Raw genomic sequence first — 26,225 nt, 5'->3', positions numbered from 1 at the left:
CAAAACAAAACTATAAACAATTTTTGTCATTTCAACAATTTGTATCAAAACACTTCGTATTATTATTTCTCACAAGTTTCGTGTTCTCAGAAAACAACAATACGAGAGCTCGCAATTAGTGAGGTACTGTTCACGATGCTTTCCAATAAAAGTTGGTCTTTCGACACTTTGCGGAGTTCCGGCCCGCTGGCGGTGCGAAAGAAATGTCTTGCAATTATTTAGCTCAACTTATAATGGATTATAGTAGGTATGAGTATAACTATAGCTTACTAGAGTATTATTCTTTGAAGACGAATCATTTTCTGGATAAAAAAAATTGTCATATAGATACATGGGTTAGTTAGTGGTTTTTTACTTTATCTATTTTAATTTTATTGGGACAACATTATAATATATAAAGAACATAGATTATAGAAACTGGAAGAAGAATAGTACAGATAAGCCGTTATTTCTTTGCAACATTATGATTGAATTGGCATTAGTGACAATAAACATATTATTATGTTCTAAATTCAATAGATTTCATTGTGCTAATTTTGAAGCTTTTGCAACCATTTCTTATTATGATTTATCTATTTATACTTCACTGTATAAAAAAGATGTAACATTAGCTGTAAATGAACGGAAATATTGTCCAATATTTAGGACTTTTTTTGTCATAAAAATCTCGTTTTCTGTTCAAATATGCAATAGAATTATCGTTTTCTTGCTTGCATGATTATTTACGACCTCATAAATATTGAATTGAATGTATGAATACTTTTAAAGTTTTAGTTTCAACACGTACTTTATTAATAGCAGTGGAATTCTCATCTATAGTATTCGTCTAGAACTCTCTCGTGTCTTTAATAATAAGGTCGTGAATAATGCTTGCTGTTGACTGGCGTATGTGGGTAATAACCATTTTACGAATAAGTCGAAGCAACCATATGATTCAAAGAATAGAAAAGCGGCCAACGTGATTTGTGTTCGAAAAATAAAAATCTAACTGTGACGTTAATATGTTCTTTCAGTTGATTTAATAGAAGTTCGATGCAATATTTTTTTATTGCCCTTGTAGGCAGACGAGCATCATCTGATGGTGAGTGGTTACCGTCACCCATGGACTTCAGCAATGCCAGGGGCAGAGCGAAGCCACTGCCTAAAATCAATATAAATAATATATTAAATACCCGATCCAACATCAAACTGGCTCAATGATATCACATAAACAAATACAATATCAAGGTATCGTACGATTATAAATTGATCGAATTGAATATAAGCCAAATGGTAATATTTCCATTCATAAAAATGTATACACGTCAAGATTAGGTAAAATTCCTCTAAAATTCAAAGCAACGAAAAACTAACTACAAGTGATATAGTCAAAAACTTTCGTTCACCGTAAACACAACTTGCCGATTACGATTGTAACTTTTGTTAGAGGAAATCGAATCTGTCAAACGTTAAAAGAGGCTTGATCCGTTCGTGACGTAACAAGGAAAGGCTTTTAACCTTCGGTTCACGGCAACTGGAAGTATTGTTTGCGTAACGACGTTTCTCTTGAAATTATTGGGTATGTGGAATGGGTAAAGTTGTGATCGGGCTTTAAGTTCGAAATTTAAGGTCTCAATTAACGTTTTATCTAATATATAAAATTCTCGTGTCACAATGTTCGTTCCCATACTCCTCCGAAACCGCTTGACCGATTCTCATGAAATTCGTATGCATATTCAGTAAGCCTGAGAATCGGTTACTATCTATTTTTCATACCCCTAAGTGATTAGGGTTGTCCACCCCTAACATATTTTTCTTATTTGGACATTTTTTTTGTTATAATGAGGTATTATGTGGTTGAATGAGGTTTTGTTATTTTTATTATATATTCCCTCATCGTTCACAGCACTACATACCTCTTTCACTCATTTACCACATCCTTACACACTTACAATAAGTAAGTTTTTTTTTCTACACTAGAAATTCCCTAGAAATCTTATATATGGCAAAACAATGTTTGCCGGGTCAGCTAGTTACTATATATGAATAGAGCGCTTGGTTCTAATGTTATAGGTTACCGAAGGTCATAAATATCACAGCGCGAATACTCTTTTGTAGCAAAGATAGACAGAACGAAAGCCGCATAGAGAAATATAACGCCTTTTCGTTACGTGACGATTTCTACTAGTCAAATCCTACCGCAAAACTACGTTAAGGAACTCGTTTCAATAAATCAATCTATATCTATCTATCTCAACATATATAAAAATGAATTGCTGTTCGTTAGTCTCGCTAAAACTCGGGAACGGCTGGACCGATTTGGCTAATTTTGGTCTTGAATTATTCGTGGAAGTCCAGGGAAGGTTTAAAAGGTGAGAAAATATAAAAAAAAACTCGGAATTATATAAAAACAAACAATTTTGTTTTTCCTTTGATGTGTCCCCTTGATGTGTCTTTTATTTATCGATTGAGGCACTACGAAGTCTGCCGGGTAAGCTAGTAGGTAATAAATACAAACCTTCATCCATAGACAGTTCCTCCCAAATAGCCACTTTAGTGCCAGCAGGATCACTAAGGGCTACATGCGCCAGCTCCTCGCGTACCAGACGAAGGTCATGATCGAGAGCAAGTATCCAGAATGTAACTGTAACAAACGTAAAACACAGTTTAATTAACCAGTTCGCTTCTGTATTTAAGTGTTACTGCCTAAAGGGTTCGCCGTAAACGGTCCGTCTCAACCCAACAACAATTGAGTTTAAGTACACCACAAAAGCACTGACAGTACGACTTCTTAATTTATGTCATTTAATTAAATAAATAAGTTACGCTTATGAGACATAAGCTAAAATAGTTAGTGGCTAAGATATCCTACATATTGAAAGTTTTCTCGCAATTCCAAATGCTTGGTTACTTATGGCCTAAGAAGGGGATGTTCAATTTTAAATTCGTCGGCCCAAGGGTATTTTGTTTGGGAAATATTACTCGGATTGGTGTATGACCTCGGGGTCCATCTTGTGTTGAGCGGTTATTGGATCACACAGTCATCACAACGTGAATACTTCTTCCCAACCGAGGTTTGAACGCTCAATTGTATTGTATAACGATGACCCCCACACTTTAAAGAACACTCGACTGGGTACCACCCGCCCAGCCCGCTGGACCACTCACAACTTTCTAGCGCTAGTTGAGGTAACGCGATTGAGACGTTAATTCAAGGTGTCAATGACAAGTGAATGAGAAAAAAAAAACAATTGCTAGAATTTTCTATTCAGTCTTGTAGGTAACAGTTTTCGCGTAATCTGTGACTTTTAACAGGTCGTCGGTCTACCTTGTGTGAGGTCTACCTTTAATAATGCCCTTTGGATATTTTAATGAGTGAAAAATCAGCTCTCACTCACTCGCAACTCGTAATGACGTGTCTAAAGTTTGAAATAAGAATCGAAACCTGAATACCCCACGAAACGTAATTGAACAATTACGTAAAGCAATTCCATGAAACATTAATTTAGGATCCGGAACATAAACATCTGAGCCGAATTTTAGGATCACAACGACATAAAACTGTGCCGTAAAAGCAACACACAAAGTTGGCTAAAAATTAATGGCAAAGAGGGAAATACATAAAAACAGTGATATTCGATACAGGTCCGGTTTTGTCGTTATAATTTTATGTTTCGAACGTTTTACGATAGCGCGTCATTAAAAATATAAATTATTTAAGATTCCACTGTTGTTTTGACCGAAATTGAATTTAGATCGAGTCGTTAATTCTATTGGTTTTGTGTTTGTGTGAGTCGTAATGGCTTACGAGGAGCTTTGACGATGCGTTGCCAAAATAAAATGCCAAGAAATGTATGGCATGTTTCATGGAGTGTTTTCTGGCACTAGGTAGACAGCGAGAATATATCGAATGTAATTTTTTGTTATTTTTTTATTTTCCTTGTAGGCACACGGGCATACGGCCCACCTGATGTTGAGTGGTTAACGTCGCCCATGGACGTCAGCAATGCCAAGGGTTCGAGCCAAGCTGCTGCCTACCAAGAAATGGCGCTATACAAGCTGAAACGTGCGGTTGAGGACTTAAATTAATAATTAAAATTTTTAATTGTTTCATTTTCACTTAACAATAATATCCGCCATGGTGAAGTCGATTCTGAATGTCATTTGAAGGCTTGTTATAATTGTTTTTATTAACTAACATTTTCTTTAATCTTTTGTCGTAACAAGTCTCGAATAGTTCAAACTTTTGCATTAAGCCACACGCTCTCAAAGGTGAACTAAACAAAACAACATTTTCCGAGTTAACTCATACGAAAATGGTCTAAAATATTCTCCGTAATGTATTGGGGACTTTTGTAATTAATTATAAGTAACACCGAGGCTTGAAACTTGTACAATACAGCGTAGGGCAAGTTTCAAAGTTCCCAGTTTTGGTTAGTGACCGAATAATTGAACGTACCTTAGTTGTAACGATGTTATTGTAATAAAACAAACATACATGATGTTTTTGTTATCGAACGAAATATCTTCAGGGCTCAGCTCGCTTCGATTAGTTTTGTTTATTGAACATAAAATTTTAAGTAGTTCAATTTTATTTGTTATTGATGTGCGTTGTTTCTAATGAAACAAGTGCATGTTCCAAAAGATTTTACTGATTATCAAAGAAGATATTTTTAAGCTATTGCTTAGCTTTTATCGCGGGCTTTGAGCGCGGCGACCGAATCAAGAAATTCCGTAACAAAAATAAAACCTAACACCCCCACTCCGCCTACCATGTAGCTCGCGTTCAACACATTCACACGTTGCGCTTGTGTAGTGTTTGTGAATAAGAGCGCGGCGTGACGTCGCACTGCATGCGCATCATGAAAAGTCTACCCATCTCTCTCTAGCGCGGTCTAGCTTATGAATATGAAAATGTGAAGGGGACAGCTGTTAATGTTTTGCTTTTGTTAATGTTTATAAATATAGCGTGGTCTTATTTTATTATTGTTTTAATAGTAAATTATGATTGTCTAATTATAATTACATAAGTTGATAAAAAATGCTATGCAATAGCTTTACCGCGGCACTCCCCGAGTGCCACACGTGTTTTCTAGGTTAAATTTTCTGAGATTTTCAAAATGCGATCAAGATAAATTAGGGTAACGCTATCTATCGCCAAATAGCCGAACGAATATCGAAGGATCTAGTAGCATCTAGAACGCTCGAGAAGTACAACGCCATCTATTGTCAGATAGCGGAAACACACAATACTCGACTTGTGTGGAATATGCTCGACGATTCAAGGTATGTCGTCTCGACTATAAATAAAAGCGTTGCAGAGATGGCACGCAGTTAGTGAGTAATCGAAACAGTGGCTGTATTAATGTTGTTGATGTCTATAGACTTCTGTAACCACTTTACGCCATATGGACCGTGAGCTCGTCCACCATCTAAGCAACAAAAACGAACCACATATCAATCTTTTTAGGGATGGAATATCAAAGTAATTCGTCCTAAATGAGAGATGATTTTTTATCCAATCTTCAAGTCTGTACATTATTATAAATTAAGTCGGTGTATTTCATTACAGATACAATTACTTACTCATCTCTCCGGGTCGGTAGTGATGGCGAGCGGGCCTCACTATTACATCTCTGACCGGCCCTAACAATCTTATAACGCTGTGACTCTTCGCTGTACATTCGTCGTTCCCAACGCATCCAACCGTGGTGTGAAGGGTGCAGTGTGTAGCTGGCGACGAGGGGATCTTGAGCGGAATTATTCCGTAGCCTGAAAGAAAAAAAAAACATGGCTTAATAACACAGAACAGTGGACAGAGTATGTTATGTGTAATTCAAATCGATCTTCTGTTTCTACTGTGAGGTTTTGTAATGATGTTGAGGGCTTACTGTGCGCTCTCCTCCGGAAAACTCATCAGAGTTGTCAATAAAACACTGAGTATAATTGTTACTGGTTGTTACTGGTGGTAGGACCTGTTGTGAGTCCGCGCGGGTAGGTACCACCGCCCTGCCTATTTCTGCCGTGAAGCAGTAATGCGTTTCGGTTTGAAGGGTGGGGCAGCCGTTGTAACTATACTGAGACCTTACAACTTATATCTCAAGGTGGGTGGCGCATTTACGTTGTAGATGTCTATGGGCTCCAGTAACCACTTAACACCAGGTGGGCTGTGAGCTCGTCCAACCATCTAAGCAATAAAAAAAATAAAAAATTATATGTTTATTCGCGTCAGCAACCGCGATGGATCGCTGCACGTTAGCCACTGACTGACTAACGTATGTTGCTTATTACTATAACTGCGTAGTAAGCAGCTAAGCGGGGTGGGGTATAATTATTCTACACTACCACTGAAGAGGGAAAGGGAGAAAATAGGGGACAGAGAAACTAAACTTCTGATCTAGAGCATATTAATTCGTACTGCTTTTGTTTGTATTGGTGAATACGGTAGGCAACGCTTTTAGTTAATAGGTAACAATGGCCATTTGTCGTCAGCTGGACTGTAAATCAAATCAAATCTAAAAAGTTTTATTCAACACAAATGAAAGTACATACTTGTTGAACGTTAAAAGAACTACCGCCAATTCACAAGAGTTAGCCTCCGTCCTGAGAAGAATTGGCAAGAAACTCAGAGGGCAAGTCTTTTTTTTTTTTACATATTCATTTTTACAATAAGTAATTATAACATAACAATTTTACAATATTGAAATGCCCGGAGCGAGCAACTCAATCCCACTTTGTGCAATCTTCTAGATAATCATTGACTTTATAGTAAGCTTTATTGCACAGATGTTCTTTAATAGTTTTCTTAAACTTATGTATACGTAGGTTCTGAACATCTTGTGGGATTTTGTTGTACAGGCGCACAGACAAACACCCGAATGAATTTCGTATCTTATGTAACCTACTCATGTATGCTTGTAGTGATGAAATACAAAAAGAACACAGTAACTAAATGTATCCAAATGCTTAACTCCTAAACACTGGCTTCGGAAACACCATTTGTAACTTCCAGAACTTCCTCGTATGGAAATGGGTCATCGACACGGCAAAACTTCGCTTATAGGAGGAGACTTATTGGACAAACAACGCGATACACATCATAATAGTATTTGATGCAGAGCTTTTTTTTATTGCTTAGATGGGTGGACGAGTTCCCAGCACACCTGGTGTTAAGTGGTTACTGGAGCCCATAGACATCTACAACGTAAATGCGCCACCCACCTTGAGATATAAGTTCTAAGTTCTCAGTATCGTTATAACAGCTGGCCCGCCCTTCAAACCGAAACGCATTACCGCTTCACGGCAGAAAAAGGCAGGGCGGTGGTACCTACCCGCGCGGACTCTTAAGAGGTCCTACCACCAGTAATTACGCAAATTATAATTTTGCGGGTTTCATTTTTATTACACGATGTTATTTATTCCTTCACCGTGGAAGTCAATTGTGAACATTTGTTAAGTACGTATTTCATTAGAAAAGTTGATACCCGCCTGCGGAATTCGAACACCGTTGCATCGCTAGATACGAATACACCGGACATCTTGTCCTTTAGGCCACAACGACTCAAAATGGTGTTCATAAATTGCATGTTCTTTACATTCGATCGACATTATTAATAGCGTGACAGTCGTGTTGAAATAGTATGATTCCGCTAGTCAGTCTAATAGATATCTAATAAAGTTATGTCCTTAGTAAGCATTTAAAAATTTTAGTAATATTATTATAACAATTTATAAATCCTAAATTATAATTGAAATAGACTAAATTCGTATAATTAGAAACATTAGACACGTCGACATATAGTTAATGAGCGCTTTGCGTAACTCAAGTCTAGTTTTTCCAAAAACACATCAACATGATACGACTTTCGTCAAATTAATAGCATTCGTTAAGTAGTAATGTTCTGTGAGAGACGCGTCATGTTTCTGTTATTAATGAGGATAATTACGTATAATATTCTGACTCTAGCAGCGTACGGTGATAAATTTTTGGATCGTTTTCGTCTAGTGTCGTGTATGCTCGCGGCAACGATACGGAATATTAACCGACGACATACGCCGGATAATTGTGCATACCGTGTATAAGCCGGATAATTGTATAATACAAACCGTGTATAAGCCGGATAATTGCATAATACAAACCGTGTATAAGCCGGATAATTGCATAATCTATTGAAATTATGAACTGTCGATTGTTTATTTTTTCATCCTAATCTATTTCCAGTAGCCTTGAGGGGTCATTTCACTTCATTCTCTTTTACAGCCATAAACAAATCGACTCGTGTAAAATCAATGCGTGTAATGACGATAATTTTCCAGAGCTCATTCAACTTGACGTTTTTTCACAGGCTTTATATCACTCATTATTAAATTTTAACGTTGTCTTTTGAATTACGCCATTGGTTTTAGTATATTTAAATAGAATATGGCTTTGATAACTAATCTGAGATTGTTTTTCTTTGATATAATTCAACGCCCACTCACAAAAACTTTGATATGAATCACTGAAATTATAATAGATCAAGGACTGACTTAAATTATGAATAAAATATTAATCATATTCCGATTTCAATAACACTAGTTTTAGAGCTCACAAGAGGTCCCTAACTTCTTTAGAAAGCAATAAATGAAACATTTGAATCCATTTAAAACTCGCCAAGACAAGACTTCAATACTCTCAATAAAAGAAGTTGGAATATCTCCAAATGGAAAAGGTAGAGTGGATTTTTAGTGTCAAATCTTTAGACCGTACTTACTGACCGAACTTAAATATTTCAGTTCAATTAATTGATTGAAGTATTTCATTTTGCTTCGTCTTATAGATCAGAATATTTTACAATTTCAAATCATTTGAAACAAAGCACCATATTTTTCACAAAAAAAAATTGTTATAAAATATATTGAACTTCGAAATAATATCGAATCACACCTTGTCACGTTCAGCAAAGACCATGTTTATACTATCGCACTATTCAAATCAAAATAGAAGGCCTGTACGAGGAAATAATATATATATATATATATATATATATATCCTGTAACACTTTTGGCATCCAATGAACACAAAAATACATTTAAAGTTGCGACCACCGACATTTGACGACCAATATGCGGTCGCCACTTTGTTTCTCAATATTTTTAACACCAATCAACTGTAGATGGAGTTATGGTTACTATATCAATTTTTGAGATGGTCACCAAATTGCCTCAGAAACGTTTGAAAAAGCATATCGCAGTGCCGAGTGGTGCCGCCAGAGGGTGTGTATACGTAGCGCTGTATATTGGCTTTTACTATACCGATGATTTGGCGTTGCCAGCCAGCTCGAAATTTCGCTTGTGAGCAACGTGACGTTCACTTCGGATTCAAATTTCAAAATATTTACTTTTTGTAAGGTGCGTGTCGTCTTATTAATAGCAGTACTAGTAATTATTGCGGTATTGCGGTCAATGCATTGACATTGATAATTTTTTTTACTAAAAAAGATTTTGTTTGATGTATAAAACACTAACTAATTTGGCCCTGGAAGGTCACTCATTTTGTAAGAATGAATAAATGTTTCAACTGTAATGCTAGCGTTCATAGTATCATACATATACAGAGCCCGTTACATTTCGTAAGAAGTAGGAACACAAATTGTATTAGAGCATTAGTAGGTCAAATTTTTTTTTGGGATTTAGGATCATTATACACCTGATGAATGTGACTAATTATCAAGCTAGGTTTACTTCTACATATTGAATAGTGGCCTTAATTCTCTTTTGTTTATAATAAAAATGGATAGAAAGCAAACGAGAAACGAATAATATTATTTTTTGCAAGATATCGCATAGCCGGCATTATACTATTCTTTCGTTTTCTCATTAATGCTCGAAACATTAATTTTAGATTTTTTAACACTTCTGAACCAAGACTTGATAATTATACAAAATTATAATAAATAATTAATATAATAAAATATGAGTAGAAGAATTATTATTTCAATAATATCTTAAAAAGCAACCCACGCTTTTTGTACAATAAAATATATTTTACACTATTTATTTTTTTCAATTTAAATTTATTAAAATTTATTTTCTATTTTTTAGTTGTCCTCACTCAGCTGGTGACACAGCCCAACCGTGATCCAGACATTGAGGGACACGAGTCTTTTTTGTTGGACCTTCTGCTGACATCTCACCCAACTGCATACAATGTGGTGGTCGACGCTCCACTGAGATCGTCTGATCATTGCCTTATCCGTGCTGCGATACCACTCTCTCGCCCTAGTCGTCGAATAATGACTGGGTTTCGAAGGGTTTGGCAGTATAGGTCAGCAGATTGGGACGGAATGCGCGAATTTTACGCATGGGGACGGCTCTGCTTTTCCACCGATGATCCTGACCTATGTGCGGACTGGTTTAAAGACATGGTGCTTCAGGGGATGGAATTATTCATTCCTTCTTCTGAGGTGCCCGTTGGGTGTCGCAGTAAACCCTAGTATAATAAAGACAGTAGGGATGCTCAAGCGGTTCGCATACGCGGCATGTAATGATGCTAGGAGACGCCAGGACAACGACATTTCGGAGGAGAGATGGAAATTTAACGCCGCCTCAAGGTCCTATTAGAGGACTATTGCCAAGGCGAAGTCGGAGCACGTTGCCAGAATTGGTAAGCGACTGAAAGGCTATCCCTCTGGGAGCCGTGCTTTCTGGTCGCTGTCTAAGGCTGCAGAAGGCAACTTCTGCAAGTCTTGTCTCCCACCATTACGTAAGTCCGATGACTGTCTGGCCCATAGTGCGAAAGAGAAGGCTGACCTTCTGGTCAAACTCTTCGCCTCGAACTTCACTATGGATGACGGGGGTGCCACACCACCCAACATCCCCTGGTGTGATAGCTCTCTGCCTGAGATCTGCTTTACACAGGGTGCAGTCAGGCGGGAGCTCCAGGCCCTGGACGTCCATAAGTCGAGTGGGCCAGATTGCATGTACTAACAGGGTTCCTGGAAGACCGCCCCCATCCATCCACCCTATCCCCAAGAAGGGTGACCAGTCAGACCCCTCGATCTACAGGCCTATCGCGATAACTTCCTTGCTTTCCCAGGTGATGGAGCGAATAATAAATACACAACTCCTGAAGTATCTTGAGGATCACCAGCTGATCAGTGACCGACAATACGGTTTCCGTCACGGTCGCTCAGCCGGCGATCTTCTTGTATACCTCACTCACAGGTGGGCTGAAGCTTTGGAGAGCAACGGCAAGGCTCTTGCTGTGAGCCTTGATATCGCAAAGCCCTATGTCAGACTCTGTCGAAGAGTCTGACATAGGGCACTTCTGTCGAAACTACAAGTGGATCGCTAGCTTTTTGGATGGGCGGAGCGGACGGTTGCTGCTCCGATACCTTAACCATTAACGCTGGCGTTCCACAAGGTTCGGTGCCCTTCCCCACGCTTTTCATCCTGTACATCAATGACATGCTACCTATTGATGGCATGCATTGCTATGCAGATGACAGCACGGGGGATGCGCGATATATCAGTCATCAATGTCTTTCTCGGAGCGTGGTGCAAGAGAGACGATCTAAACTTGCGTCTGAAGTAGAGAACTCTCTGGGGCGAATCTCCGAGTGGGGTGAATCGAACTTAGTTCAATTCAACCCGTTGGAGACACAGGTTTACGCGTTCACTGCGTATCCCTGAAGTATCCCTAAAACCTTCCACGAGTATCGGAATTCTTGGGGTCGACATTTCGAGCAATGTCCAGTTTCGGAGTAATTTGGAGGCCAAGAGCGAAGCGGTACTTCACGCCTGGACAAAGACTTTTGCTTTATAAAGCACAGGACCGGCCTCGCGTGGAGTACTGCTCCCACCTCTGGGCTGGGGCTCCCAAATACCAGCTACTTCCATTTGACTCCATACAGAAGAGGGCCGTTCGGATTGTCGATAATCCCGTTCTCACGGATCGTTTGGAACCTCTGGTTCTGCGGAGGGACTTCGCTTCTCTCTGCATTTTGTACCGAGGAATTATTTGAGATGATCTCATCATCTCGTTTTTACTATCACACCGGCCGCCACCGGAGTAGAGTTCATCTATACTACCTGGAGCCACTGCGTTCATCCACAGTGCGTTTCCAGAGATCTTTTTTGTCACGTGCCATCCGACTTTAAAATGAGCTCCCCTCCATGGTATTTCCCGAGCGCTACCTTGTCCTTCTTCAAGCGAGGCTTGTGGAGAGTACTCAACGGTAAGCAGCGGCTTGACTCTGCCCCTGGCATTGCTGAAGTCCATGGGCGACGGTGACCACTCACCATCAGGTAGGTCATATGCTTGTCTGCCTATAAGTTAGAACACATTTATTGTGTCTGCAAAGTTAATTATAATATTTTTATGCTATCCTCCTTGCGTCGTATTCCTCATTGTTGAGGGTCGTGACCACCCTTTTGTATCACCTTCGCACGCACGATCTTTCTCCATCCATTCTTGTCTCTGGCGGTGTGGAGGGCGTTGTGAAACGTGGAATCAAGAGCGGTGCGGATCTGGTCGGACCAACGTATTGGGCTGCGCCCCCGGGGTCTTTTCCCAGGAGAATTCCCCGAGGAATTTTTATGCTAAGCCTTAATGCAGATTTTTCAAAGTAATGTACCTGTTTCTCCTACTGAACAATTATGGCATTAAGTAAATTATTTTTATAATTTTGATAATTGACTGAACATGGCTTCCACAATTATAAGACCTGTGAATGGTAATATATTTTGTCAGTAAGTGAACATGTCAGAGTACACGCTAATGGGAGGTTGTCCGATGTCTGTAGGAATGAATTCGGTATACAGAACAATATACAGAGTTCCAATTTATTTCCAAAGAAACGGTAGACTTATCTGTAGTGAATTGATTAGTAATATATTTAAATATACGCGGATGGGGTAAGTACACCAATGTGGTTTGGTGGTCAAAAGTACAGCAAAGAATATCGATATAGGTATATTACTATTTTCTAGAATATTGCAACAAGGTGAATTTAGAGTTGCATAGTCAGTTTCATATTCGTTAATACGTTAATATACATGATTCATTTTGCTCTAAGTTTATTAGAAGTGGTGGTTGTCAGAAGGTTGGAAAATGAAAGGTTGCCAAAAGAGTTACGGGATTTATATATATATACAGGCCTAGACAGGCCAGGACGAGACATATATATATGTCTCGTCCTCCTTGCGTCGTATTTCTCACTGCTGGGGGTCAGACTACCCTTTTATAAGGAGGTTTTCATTGGAAGGTATCCACGGCGGTTTCTCAGGTCCTTCTGCCTCAGCCTTTTGGGGGTATTTAAATCCTCACGGTTACTGGTTACACCCCGGGACACCAGGGCCGTTCAGAGATGTCGGACTAGTTACCACCGCGCGATATTGTATATGTCGGAGACGGTCATTAGTTTGGTAGCTAAACGAAACGCAGCACGATTCCCGAGAGATGGCAGCACGATTACGGTATCGTCGGAACTCGGCTAACTTCGTGCTACGACAGAACCTAGCCGATGGAGGCACGTAGACGCCATCACACTTACCAACCAGCCTTCTTGAAGAGCGGTGCCTACGTCCTAAGAACTTTCATTCGTTTTCGTTTGCTAACGTCAAGAGGAGATTTCTAAATTGTTCTAAGACAACAAACGTGATTGGTGTACTCATTATTTCTCTTAGCTCGATCATCCTATTTGACCCTACGATGTCTAACGATGGTGTTTATAATGTGGTTTCTCCGATATATATAATATAATCAAATAAACCGAATATAGGTTTACGTTTTAACATAAAAATACGGATGAGACGATTCAATTAATTTAAAGTCGTGACTATAGATCCTGTCTTTTTTCCTCAAGCAAGCACTTAAATGAACCAGACACTATTAAAAGTTAAGAGTTATTATAACGTTCAAGTGTCAGTTTAGAAACGGAAAAATAATATTTTCTAGCAATTCAAATGGCGTACTATCGACTGAAAGGTGTTGCAGATAAAAAAAACAATCGAAATCTTATGAATATCTTCGTCTATTTCTAACGCTAAGTTGATACTCATTTAAAGGTTAAGTTATTTATATTGTAATGTTATTGCGATTTAGACTTCAAAATGAATAGCAGTATTCGCCCAGTCCTTAACTTATGTAACCAACTATTTAGTAGCATTATTTAAATAACTGCGAACAAATCACCCACGGTCATGTGGCCCCAAATTAGGATTTCCTGGGCTATCGATACCGGAGACTGACATATGTTTAAATATATACATATATAGACAATAAACAGACAAAAGGCAAACCTTTTATCACACGAATTATTGCCCAATATGGGAATCGAACCCACGACCCTCGGCGCAATAGTCAGTGCTAACGAATCAGTCTTATAGATGAAGTATCACTACTATCTATGTAAGCTGATAAAAAAGCAAACGGCAAGAATTTGTTATCGGATTTGCTTATACGAGATCGTTTTGTGTGATTATTACAATAGTAAGTACTGCCAAATCCATTTTTATTTCATTAATTTAGAAGGCAATAGAAGGCGAAAGACCTTTTAGGGACAAAAATTTTTAACACTTACGAACAACTATGTATAATATTATCACATATTGATTTGCTCGTCAAATTTTATAACGTAAATAAATCTTTACTTTGAATTTATAATTTCAAAACCAACATTTTTGATCTTCAGGTCGACGTTAAAATAATATTTTCACATTGCTACGATACTACGCCGTAGGGAATACGTGCTACGCTCGCTACGTGGTGCTACGGACGAAGCGTACCTGTTCCGGCTCACTGCACTATCTAACGCTTTGTAGCATTTGAATAGAAATAAATTTGTTAAGGGAATACAAATTTATTTAGCATTTGACGTGAATTGTGAAAGAATTTTAAAAATAAAAAAGATGTGTGGTGTTGTGGGACACCGGATAGGAACGAAGTTCGAAGTTCGGTATACATTTTTGAAGTTATACTTCTTTAGGCGCGTTATGAAAAATTAATAAGAGTGAAATTTAACGATGCGCGCGCACCGTGACACAAAATTAACAGAATGAAGTTGCCCACTAAATCGCTCATTACAATATGACCGACGTAACTTGGCGAGTCTGAATATAGCCGCGGGTGACTTTCCGAACCGTACCGAGAAGTACAGAATTTATACGATGTCAAGAAAAGGGATGTCCATTATGCGCGTTTGAGGATGTTGTTTAATCGATTTTTTTTGAAATTGATTAAAATTTAAATAATAAATAAATAAAAAAAGTGTGTGTGTCCGCTCCGACGCACGACTGGAGTTTACTGGATATAAAAAATTAAACGAAACAATACGAGAAATAGTTCTATATTACGACAACACGATACACTACAGATTATTAACAAATTAACGAGACACAAAACAAACGACTAACAAATATATGAAAATACAATAATGAGAGAAACGCGCGATCAGTACGAGGCTTTGTGGCGGACTGCCGGCGCAGCAGCCCGGCGTCACCTGCGATAACGCGGCCGCGCGTTGGCTCCTGATTGGCGCGCGCACGCATCACGCAATCAGGAGCCAATCAGGCGCATAACGCATTTCGTGTGACATGCTAGTACGATTTTGGTCCCCATAATTTTCATACCCCGGGCCTATATATGTAAATCGATTCTAAAGGAGTAAACTCCAATAAACTATTAAAATAAAGTATAAGCCGTGCCAAGCTAACTTGTTCGCAACATAAAAATTAAGAAAAACCTGTATAAAGAGAATACAAGCTCAAGATCGATTTGAAAGTTTTATTCAAGAAACCCAAGCATCCAACAACACTTAATTTCTATTCTTTTTCTCCCGCAAGTATTTCGCGTAAGACGCAGCTACCTCGAACCCTGTGTAGTAGTATACAAGAGAGAGAGAGAGAGAGAGAGAGAGAATACAGTTTATTGCACACCAAAAACAATTTACATTCAAAAACAATCAAAAAAAGCAGATAAATTTGTACAATAGGCGGTCTTATCGCTAAAAGCGATCTCTTCCAGACAACCGTTTAATTTATAGAAATTCTGGAAAATATAAAAAATATAGCAGGTATGTTGCGGTGTACTATAGATAATGCATTATTATAGAAAATATATACACACAATAAACAAAATATATACCGTTTATATATAATATGAAATATATACCAATATATATATATATTGGTATATAAGCTGTTCATATTTAAATTTAATTTTAGTGATTTAACAAGAGTATTCGGGAACACCGTTCAAATTAGATTTTCATATCAATTATGAATCAATAAATAGTTTCATATTATTAAACAAATTCCTGAACGAATTTTTTTAAAATGTAAATTTTCTTTCCGCACTGTCAAAGACAGCCAATCTGCAAAATTCAGTATAAACTAACCTACTAGAGAGAAACAAGAAGAATTCTCATGCATACAATCTACATCTCGTTCCTGCAAAGCTAGCCGGATAGTCTAAAGCCTTCATCGTGGAACCTGCTATCAATTCGCGGATGACTGCGCAAGTAAAACGCTTCTGGAAATTGGTTTCCCTGTCGCACATGTCTCGCATAATCTTTACAGTCGTCTTAAATCATAATTAATATTTAGTTTGCGACTTTAAAGAAAAGTTATAATATACTAGCGACCCGCCCTTGCTTCGCGTCGGAAACATTAAAACACACATGAAACCAAAAAAATAAAATAAAAAAATTAATAAAAAAAAAGTAGCCTATGTTCATTAGGAACAATGTCGGCTTCTAATGGAAAAAGAATTTTTCAAATCGGTCCAGTAGTTTCGGAGCCTATTCGAAACAAACAAACAAACAAATCTTTCCTCTTAAAATATTAGTATAGATATAGATTTTTGTCGACATATTAGAACTCATGTCTCACGGTGGGTTAGTACTCATGTCTCACATTTACGTTGTAGATGTAAGTATATAGGGTCCGGTAACCACTTAACACTAGGTGTGCCGTGAGCTGGTCCACACATCGAGACAATAAAAAAAAGATGTGTGGTGTCGTGGGACAACGGATAGGAACGAAGTTTCTTATTATAAAAATATTAATTTTAAGTTCTATTCGAGGTATAAAGAAAATAAAACTGAGGGTTTTGCAACAACCCACGGTCATTCGGTAACGTGCGAACTTATTGTGGTACACTTCATTTACGGTTGTTTGCATAAGAGTTAGTGTATTGTGCAAACGAACGCTCTGAGATCGTGGTCAATTAATGTTAAAAAAATATGTTTTTTTTTACGTTATTACAAAGTTAAGTCGTACACTGTGTGCATTACTAATAAAAATCTTACGTTACGGACGTTTTTTCCCGGTTGGGGTACCCCTCCGCATCATCCCATAAGGAACTTCGTTCCAATAAAAAAAGTTGCTAACATTTATGAAATACTATTATATATATATACGACCTACATCTTGAGACATGAGTTCTAAGTCTCAGTTTTTACTGTACAACGGCTGCCTCACCCTTCAAACCGAAACGCATTACAGCTTCACGTTAGAAATGGGCAGGGTGGTAGTACCTACCCGTGTGAACTTACAAAACGCCCTACCACCAGTAAATTACTCTGAATCAAATACCGAAATTCAATGTTCAAAATTAAACCAACTGTATGAAGCCTATCAATTCACGGATCAGTGCCTGCGAAAAGCGATCCTAGAACTTAATTCAACTACGAGCGTATGTCAATGTGCTCATTGACTTAAATCACTATTTGACTAGAGATGTATAAGCTCAGAATTATCATTGCAAACATTCATGCTTTGAGGCGTAATTACTAAGAATTTGATTACAATAACACTTATTTGAGCCATTTCAAAGCCTCTTCGGAACTGGTTTACTTAGATAATTAGTTTATTCATAGATGGAATGCGGTTTATACAGTTTTACAGAGAGAAACAATTGAGAAGAGCAGAAGGCTACATTGAAATTGGATGAAAGGCACGCTGAATAGTTAATATCAATAGATTCTGATTATAATTAAAATTGGAAGTTTTTATAGCATTGACGATAAAACTGGTGCATTTGTATCGACTGATGGTTCGGGGCCGGTGCCCAAATCCCGCAGGCAGGTACCAAAATTTCTAATTTAATACGCACTTAATTAATGCTCACGAAGGACATCCATGATGAAAGAAGAACATCTACACTAATATATAAATCTACAGTGGTTTTTTTGAGTGCCGTGAGCTCACCTGCTAGTTAAGGTTCCGCTGAAATAGCCTCTCAAGGCTATCAGCTTAGGTAGGAAACAAAAAAATACGGATGTTCCGTTATAACTACTGAACCGTACATCCGATTGACTTGAAACTTGGTATTCGTGTAGAAAATACATGTAATTAATGGACAGGCTAATATTTATATGAATGTTGGACTCCCTAATAATAATGACAATAAATAATAATGTTACTTTTAAATGCCAAGCGAAGCGGCCGAGCACGGCTAGTCGTTTAATAAAAAACAAACCCACGAAAATTATGATTTGCATAATTACTATACAATTCAGCCGTAATATTTATGGGCTCCGTCAACCACTTAACATCTAGCAGGCCGTGAGTTCGTTTACTAAGCAATAAAAACGGACAAAGTAATACTAGAACTATTTAACTGCTTTACAGACTGCTTTGGTTTTTGTTAGGTTAAACATCTTAAGGTGTTATATCAATTGCTTGTACACTCATAAGTTTTCAAGCGATAGGCTTCAACCTTAAAATAGGTTAACCCATATGCCAATCTGCTTTATGTAACCTCTGAATTGGTCTTAACTTTACTGCAGTGTGGCTTGAACATTTTACTCTGAATTAAATTAGGGATTACAATGTTAATTCGTGTTAAATTAATTAAATAACAGAGCTTTAAATCATAAAATCTGGGACTCCAGATTTGTGGATAATTTTAGTTAATTGTGATTTTATTCGTAATTAATTACTTAATACTGTTATTTTATGACGTAGTGTGGGCTTAAATTTATTAAAAGTAAACGAGAATGGGAAACATCTTTCGCCGAGCGGTGGTTGGCGCGACAGAGTGACTGACGGTCTAAATATTGTTATTACGTTTATGGAAGTTTAAATTGAAAACGTCATTATGGCGATTCAGATTTTTGTCGGATTTATTCCATTTAATTATAATTAAGTCTATATACTGCTCTGTATATGTTAACCACAAATAATATTTAAAAATTTTTTTTTTTTGCTCTAATGTAGAGAGGAAAGAGGTCGACCGAAGTAAACATGGATAAAGTGTGTGAATGACGATATGAGAAAGAGAGGAGTGAGTGTTGAGCTGACCGCTGATAGAAGAGAATTGAAGAAAAAAATTAGTTGGGCCGACCCCACCTAGTAGGATAAGGTGAATAAAAAGAAGAAGATATATCGTTTTTTTTTAATTAAATGAACATTTGTATCGTTTATTTTAAGTTAGATGTTTTTGAAAAAGTCTACCGCTATCTTCTTAATTATTTTTACTAAGACACACAATAAAACCAATAAAAATTAGCCAGAAAAAAACATGAAAAGACTCTTTATTTCGTAAAGAAATATTCCGAAAACAGGTAATGCTTCAAAGAAGAGCCTCTGTAGACAATGTTCTCGTTAAAACTTCTATCAAAGAGCGAATAATATTTTGGCTCAAAACATTTGTGTTTTTGAAGATATAATGTGAATCTTCTGAATAGAATTTAATTATCTTTAGTTAAATTGTTGTTAATAGCGTGGGTGTTGATTCTTTTGAACAATAAGAGGATTTATTACTACCAAGAAACTGTTTGATCTATTTTCCTCTCAGCTCTCGATTATTTGACTCTAACATTTTCAGGGATATTCAATTTAGACTGCCGGTAACTGTAAAATATATTTTACAATTCTTTACATCTTAATACAAAAATTTCATCAATCGGATCTATTTTTTCTGTGTGACGCGCGCAGGAACAAACAAACGTATACATTTACATCTGCAATGGATAATTAAAAAGACAAGAGGTCACGCAGTAGTCGAAATTCGACTATAACTAATTGGAATTTTAAGTTTGTACACTATTTTGATTGTATTTTATACTTCTATAATCACAAATTTCGCCCTCTATAAAAAATAATAACAAAGACAAAACCATATTCTATTCTCAATTTGATAACAGACGTCCAGAACAAAAGTTTGACAATAAATAGTATGCATTATGCATACGTGTGTGCGTCTAATACATGGTATGTAGTGTGTGTAATGTTTTCTTTATTGATTTAATGTATCTTTTATGCATTATTTAAGAAAAATATTAGCATTGTGCACTTCTTCTCTATATTCTCTGTAAGTGTGGAAAATTTCATACTCCTCCGTCCGCGCAATTTTCGTATAAATCGGATACAAAGTTTTTCCTTCGCGTATTAATATATAGATAATTAAATAAAATTCTTAAAATCAGTGATTTAAGTTCAGATCCTAGTTACGGATTTGGGCACTCGAAATAATTGAGGCCAACAGTAAGATTAAAACAAACATTTGACTCGGCAGAATTGTGACTGTTAATTGGATTAAGACGTCATTCTCGCTCACGACTCGGTCGTGCGCGGACGTGCTTTCCGATCCGTGGCCCGCTTGCGAGCTACGTCTCTGAACTCACAGTTGTGCTCGACAGTTTAGTGACCGTGAATACATTCTCGTTTACGTCTCGGTTGTGTGTGAACGTGCCTTCCAATCCGTTGGTCGCTTGCGACCTACGCATCGGAATACACATTTGTGCGTGATAGTGTTGTGACCGTGAATACCCACCTCATACCAACTGTCTTTTTCAAGGCAACCAATCGCTACGATCAGGCTTCCTGTGGCACTCACAGGCTAGCGATTTCCTAACCCTTCCCAAAACAACAGTCTTTTTCAAGACTAGACCCCCGCTCGCGATTCTGCCTGCTGTAGCACTATACAGCCCGAGCGGGTTCCTTTCCTTTTCCCCGCCGATTGCCGTTTTCACGGCATAGGCATTCCCCCCCCCTGCTCCTTGCTGTCCTGCAGCACAGGGGGGTTACAAATCCTATCCGGGGCCTCGCCTTTCGGCGAGTTCAACAAAAGTCCCGGGGCCGCCCCCCCCGGGCAAGAAGACCGAAGAATGGAGCAAGAAGACGTTAGTGATATTGTCGGGTTCCTCCGGGATAGGTACCCGTCAATTAGGGCCGAGTACCTAGAGTTTAGGGCCGCCCGTGGCAATCCCTCCCCCCCCGCGTCCGTCGCCGCGTATCTCAAACGTGCCTCGGAGGCACGCCGCGCGCCCCCCGCCGCCGCGTTAAGTTCGAGCGCACGTTCCGACGATGCGACTCACGAAGCGCCTAGCGCTACCCCCACCCCCGCGCCCGCGTCGACTACGTCATCGCGCGTCTCGTCCGTCGCGACCTCGATCGTTTCGAGTTCAGGCTCCGATACCGAATCGGAGATGGATTTCGAATCCGCGTCAAGCCCTCAGCCTGGAACTTCGGATGGGTTCCAAACCGTAACGCGCGGTAAAAAGCGTACTCGCGCCGTGGAGTCCCGGAGCTCCACGACGAAGCAGACAAAATCCGCGACCGCCTCCCGCCCGCAGGTAGTCGTGACACCGGAGTCGGACTCCGCTCGCCGCGTAACCCCGCCGCCGCGTCCCAAGCCCGCGCCCGCTCCTAAAGCAGCTGCCCCGCCCCCGCTGATTCTCCAGGAAAAAACTGCGTGGAACCGCGTTTCCCAGGCCCTTCAGGCAAATAAAATCAACTACACCCATGCGCGTAACGTCGCGCATGGGATTCAGATCAAGGTCGCAACGCCGGGCGACCATAGGGCCCTCTCAGCATACCTCCGAAAGGAGAACATAGGTTTCCACACCTATGCTCTTCAGGAGGACCGCGAGCTCCGTGTAGTAATACGCGGAGTACCGAAAGAGCTAGACATAGACTACGTTAAGGAGGACCTGATCGCTCAGGCACTCCCTATAGTTAGTGTGCATCGGATGCACAGCGGGCGGGGCAAGCAGCCCTACAACATGATACTCGTCGCGTTGGAGCCAACCCCGGAGGCCAAGAAAAAGATCTCATGCCTTTCGACAGTCTGCGGCCTATCCGGGGTCTCCATCGAAGCCCCCCATAAACGTGGCACTCCCGGGCAGTGCTACAGATGTCAGCTTTACGGCCACTCGGCTCGTAATTGCCACGCGCGCCCCCGCTGCGTAAAGTGCCTCGGCGACCACGCCACACTAGATTGCTCGCGTGTTAGGGAAACCGCGACCGAACCTCCAAGCTGTGTCCTATGCCTTAAGCAAGGGCACCCCGCGAACTACCGTGGATGTCCTAGGGCTCCGCGAAAACGTCCGACCCACCCAGCCCCCCGAACCGTCGGCCCAAAGACTTCGGCGCCTTCAGTGCCGAAACCCGCCTTCGTGCCGGCTGCAGTTCCCACGGTGTCGGCGTGGAAAAAACCGCTGCCGTATACGAAGGCGGGAACGGAAACCGCACCCCCGCCCCCGCTCGTGACACGCCCCGCGCCCCAGCCCCTGCTCGCACCTCGCCCCGCGCCCGCGTTCCGTCCCCCTCAACCCTCTGCCGTCAACGAATTCGCGCTCGTGCGTGACTTCGTCACCGCAGTCAACTTCGACCGTCTGCGATCGTTCGCAGACGCGATACGTAGGTCGGTAACCCCCGAACAGCGGCTCGCGGCCGCTTTCGATCACATGGACGTCTACGAGTCCGTGTCGCGTACTTTATAAAATCTTTACCGATAATCAATGGCGCAAAAAGGTAGAGAAAAACCGTATTCCCTTACGTTAGCATTCTATAATGCTAACGGACTCGCGCGGCAACGCGATCAAATTTTTGAATTCCTCCGCGATAATCTTGTAGATATTCTATTAGTGCAGGAAACCTGTCTGAAGCCCTCGCGTCGCAACCCGAAAGTCGCGAACTACGTCATGGTTAGGAATGACAGACTCACCGCCTCCAAAGGCGGGACTGCCATTTACTATAGACGGGCCCTGCACGTTGTCCCTCTCGATACTCCCTCGCTCTTACATATCGAGGCGTCAGTGTGCCGTCGCTGACGGGACACCAGCCGATCGTCATCGCATCCGTTTATCTCCCCCCGGACAAGCCCCTTCTGAGCAGTGACATCGAGTCACTGTTCGGCATGGGAGACTCTGTCATCCTGGCAGGCGATCTAAATTGCCACCACACTAGGTGGAACTGCCATCGTACAAACGTCAACGGTAGGCGTCTCGACGCGTTTATAGACGACCTCACCTTTGAAATAGTCGGTCCCCCAACTCCAACATGTTATCCGTATAACATCGCGCTCCGTCCGAGCACTATAGACCTGGCATTGCTTAGGAACGTAACTCTGCGCTTGCGTTCCATCGAAGCAATGTCAGAGCTCGACTCAGACCACCGACCTGTCGTTATGCAGCTCGGTCGCCCTCACAACCCAGTCACTGTTACGAGGACCATGGTGGATTGGAATAAGCTGGGCACGTGCCTAGCCGACGCCGCTCCGCCAATCCTCCCTTACGGCCCGGATTCGAATCCATCCCCCGAGGACACCGTCGAATCCATAAACATCATTACCGATCACATCTCTTCCGCGATCATTAGATCTTCTAAAGAAGTCGATGTGGAGGACAGCTTCCACCGCATCAGACTGTCCCCCGATCTTAGGAATCTCTTAAGAGTTAGGAACGCGGCAATCCGGGCCTACGATCGTCTTCCCACGCATTCAAACCGGATTCAGATGCGTCGTCTACAACGCGAAGTCCACTCCCGCTTAAGCGACGCGCGTAACGATAATTGGCATAGTTATTTAGAACAACTCGCGCCCTCCCACCAAGCATACTGGCGACTAGCTAGGACTCTCAAATCCGAAACTACCGCTACTATGCCTCCCCTCTTACGCCCTTCAGGCCAACCACCGGCATTCGATGACGATGACAAGGCTGAGCTGCTGGCCGATGCACTGCAAGAGCAGTGCACCACCAGCACTCAACACGCGGACCCCGAACACACCGAGTTAGTCGACAGGGAGGTCGAGCGCAGAGCTTCCCTGCCGCCCTCGGACGCGTTACCACCCATTACCGCTGACGAAGTTAGAGACGCGATCCACAACCTCCAACCTAGGAAGGCACCAGGCTCCGACGGCATCCACAACCGCGCGCTAAAATTTTTGCCAGTCCAACTGATAGCAATGTTGGCTACAATTTTAAATGCCGCTATGACGCACTGCATCTTTCCCGCGGTGTGGAAAGAAGCGGACGTTATCGGTATACATAAGCCGGGCAAACCGAGAAACGAAACTTCTAGTTACCGTCCGATTAGTCTCCTCTCGACGATAGGAAAAATTTACGAACGTCTCCTTAGAAAACGCCTCTGGGATTTTGTTACCGCGAACAAAATTCTCATAGACGAACAGTTCGGATTCCGCTCAAAACACTCGTGCGTACAACAAGTGCACCGCCTCACGGAGCACATTCTGATAGGGCTAAATAGGCGTAAACAAATCCCGACCGGCGCCCTCTTCTTCGACATCGCGAAGGCGTTCGACAAAGTCTGGCACAACGGTTTAATTTACAAACTGTACAACATGGGAGTGCCAGACAGACTCGTGCTCATCATACGAGACTTCTTGTCGAACCGTTCGTTTCGATATCGAGTAGAGGGAACTCGTTCTCGTCCCCGTCAACTGACTGCCGGAGTCCCGCAAGGCTCCGCGCTCTCCCCGTTATTATTTAGTTTGTATATCAATGATATACCCCGGTCTCCGGAGACCCATCTAGCGCTCTTCGCCGATGACACGGCTATCTACTACTCGTGTAGGAAGATGTCGCTGCTTCATCGGCGACTCCAGATCGCAGTAGCCACCATGGGACAGTGGTTCCGGAAGTGGCGAATAGACATTAACCCCACGAAAAGCGCAGCGGTGCTCTTCAAAAGGGGTCGCCCTCCGAACATCACTTCGAGCATCCCACTCCGTAGTAGGCGCGCAAACACCTCCGCCGTTAGTCCCATCACTCTCTTTGGCCAGCCCATTCCGTGGGTCTCGAAGGTCAAATATCTAGGCGTCACCCTCGACAGAGGGATGACATTCCGTCCCCATATAAAAACGGTACGCGACCGCGCCGCGTTTATTCTAGGACGACTCTATCCAATGCTTTGTAGTCGAAGCAAACTGTCCCTCCGCAATAAGGTAACTCTCTACAAAACTTGTATACGCCCCGTCATGACGTATGCAAGCGTAGTGTTCGCCCACGCAGCCCGCACCCACTTGAAATCCCTTCAGGTTATTCAATCACGATTCTGCAGGATAGCCGTCGGAGCGCCTTGGTTCCTTAGGAATGTGGATCTCCACGACGACCTGGAGCTCGACTCTTTTAGTAAGTATCTACAGTCGGCATCGCTGCGCCATTTTGAGAAGGCGGCACGACATGAGAACCCTCTCATCGTAGCCGCTGGAAATTACATACCCGACCCAGTAGACCGAATGGTAAACCGTCGACGTCGCCCAAAGCACGTCATTACGGATCCTCCTGATCCATTAACGGTGCTTTTAGGCACCACAAGCACCGGTCACCGTCCTCGTCGAACCCGTCGCTTGCGACGAAGGGCTCGACGAGCGAACTAACCCATAGACACAGCCCACTGAGTTTCTCGCCGGATCTTCTCAGTGGGTCGCGTTTCCGATCCGGTGGTAGATTCTGCGAAGCACTGCTCTTGCTAGGGTCAGTGTTAGCAACTCTCCGGTTGAGCCCCGCGAGCTCACCTACTAACGTTAGGGTGAAGCTGAAATAGCCTCTCAAGGCTATCAGCATAGGTAGGAAAAAAAAAAAAAAAAAAAAAAAAAAAAAATTAAGAATTAAATGTTTCGTTGATAGCACGTAATTTGGCACATAATCGCAAAACTGACCTCAATCGTTTGGCAAGTTTCGTACAAAATACATACATATGTCAAAGCAGCGACCGGATTGTATGAATAAGTCGAGTCGACAGAAAGTTTCCAACTCGAGATCAATATGGTTTGTAGGAATAGTTGGCAACGGACTGCTTCCAATTAAACTTTTCTGCTGGCCTGAATGAAACACGTATTCGCGCTATGAAACGTTATTATAGAGCTGAGTGGATTTATTATTTTCTCGTGTTGAGAGCATTAATTAACGATATACTAAATATATAATTTGAATATACTAAACTTGTGAAGAGTTACTTTGAGACTATTTAAAGATGAGCACCGAATTATTTCAGCTGACATCAACATTGATATC

The 26,225-nt window shown here is 41.1% G+C and overlaps 1 protein-coding gene across 1 annotated transcript in view; it reads right to left on the bottom strand.

Moving 5' to 3' along the window:
- LOC105843003 (C3 and PZP-like alpha-2-macroglobulin domain-containing protein 8) overlaps positions 1-26,225 on the bottom strand; it is a 287,401-nt gene that overhangs the window by 107,037 nt on the left and 154,139 nt on the right. The window contains exons 4-5 of the mRNA XM_038011434.2: positions 5,566-5,751; positions 2,498-2,623 (exon numbers count right to left, since the gene is read on the bottom strand). Of these exons, the coding sequence (XP_037867362.1) occupies positions 2,498-2,623; positions 5,566-5,751 (312 nt within the window). The remainder of the gene's footprint in view (positions 1-2,497; positions 2,624-5,565; positions 5,752-26,225) is intronic.

This window comes from Bombyx mori, chromosome 6 (genome assembly GCF_030269925.1).
Source record: "Bombyx mori chromosome 6, ASM3026992v2".
Taxonomy (NCBI): domain Eukaryota; kingdom Metazoa; phylum Arthropoda; class Insecta; order Lepidoptera; family Bombycidae; genus Bombyx; species Bombyx mori.
The sequence above is the reverse complement of the archived record's forward strand: the minus strand, read 5'-3'. Positions and strand labels throughout refer to the sequence as shown.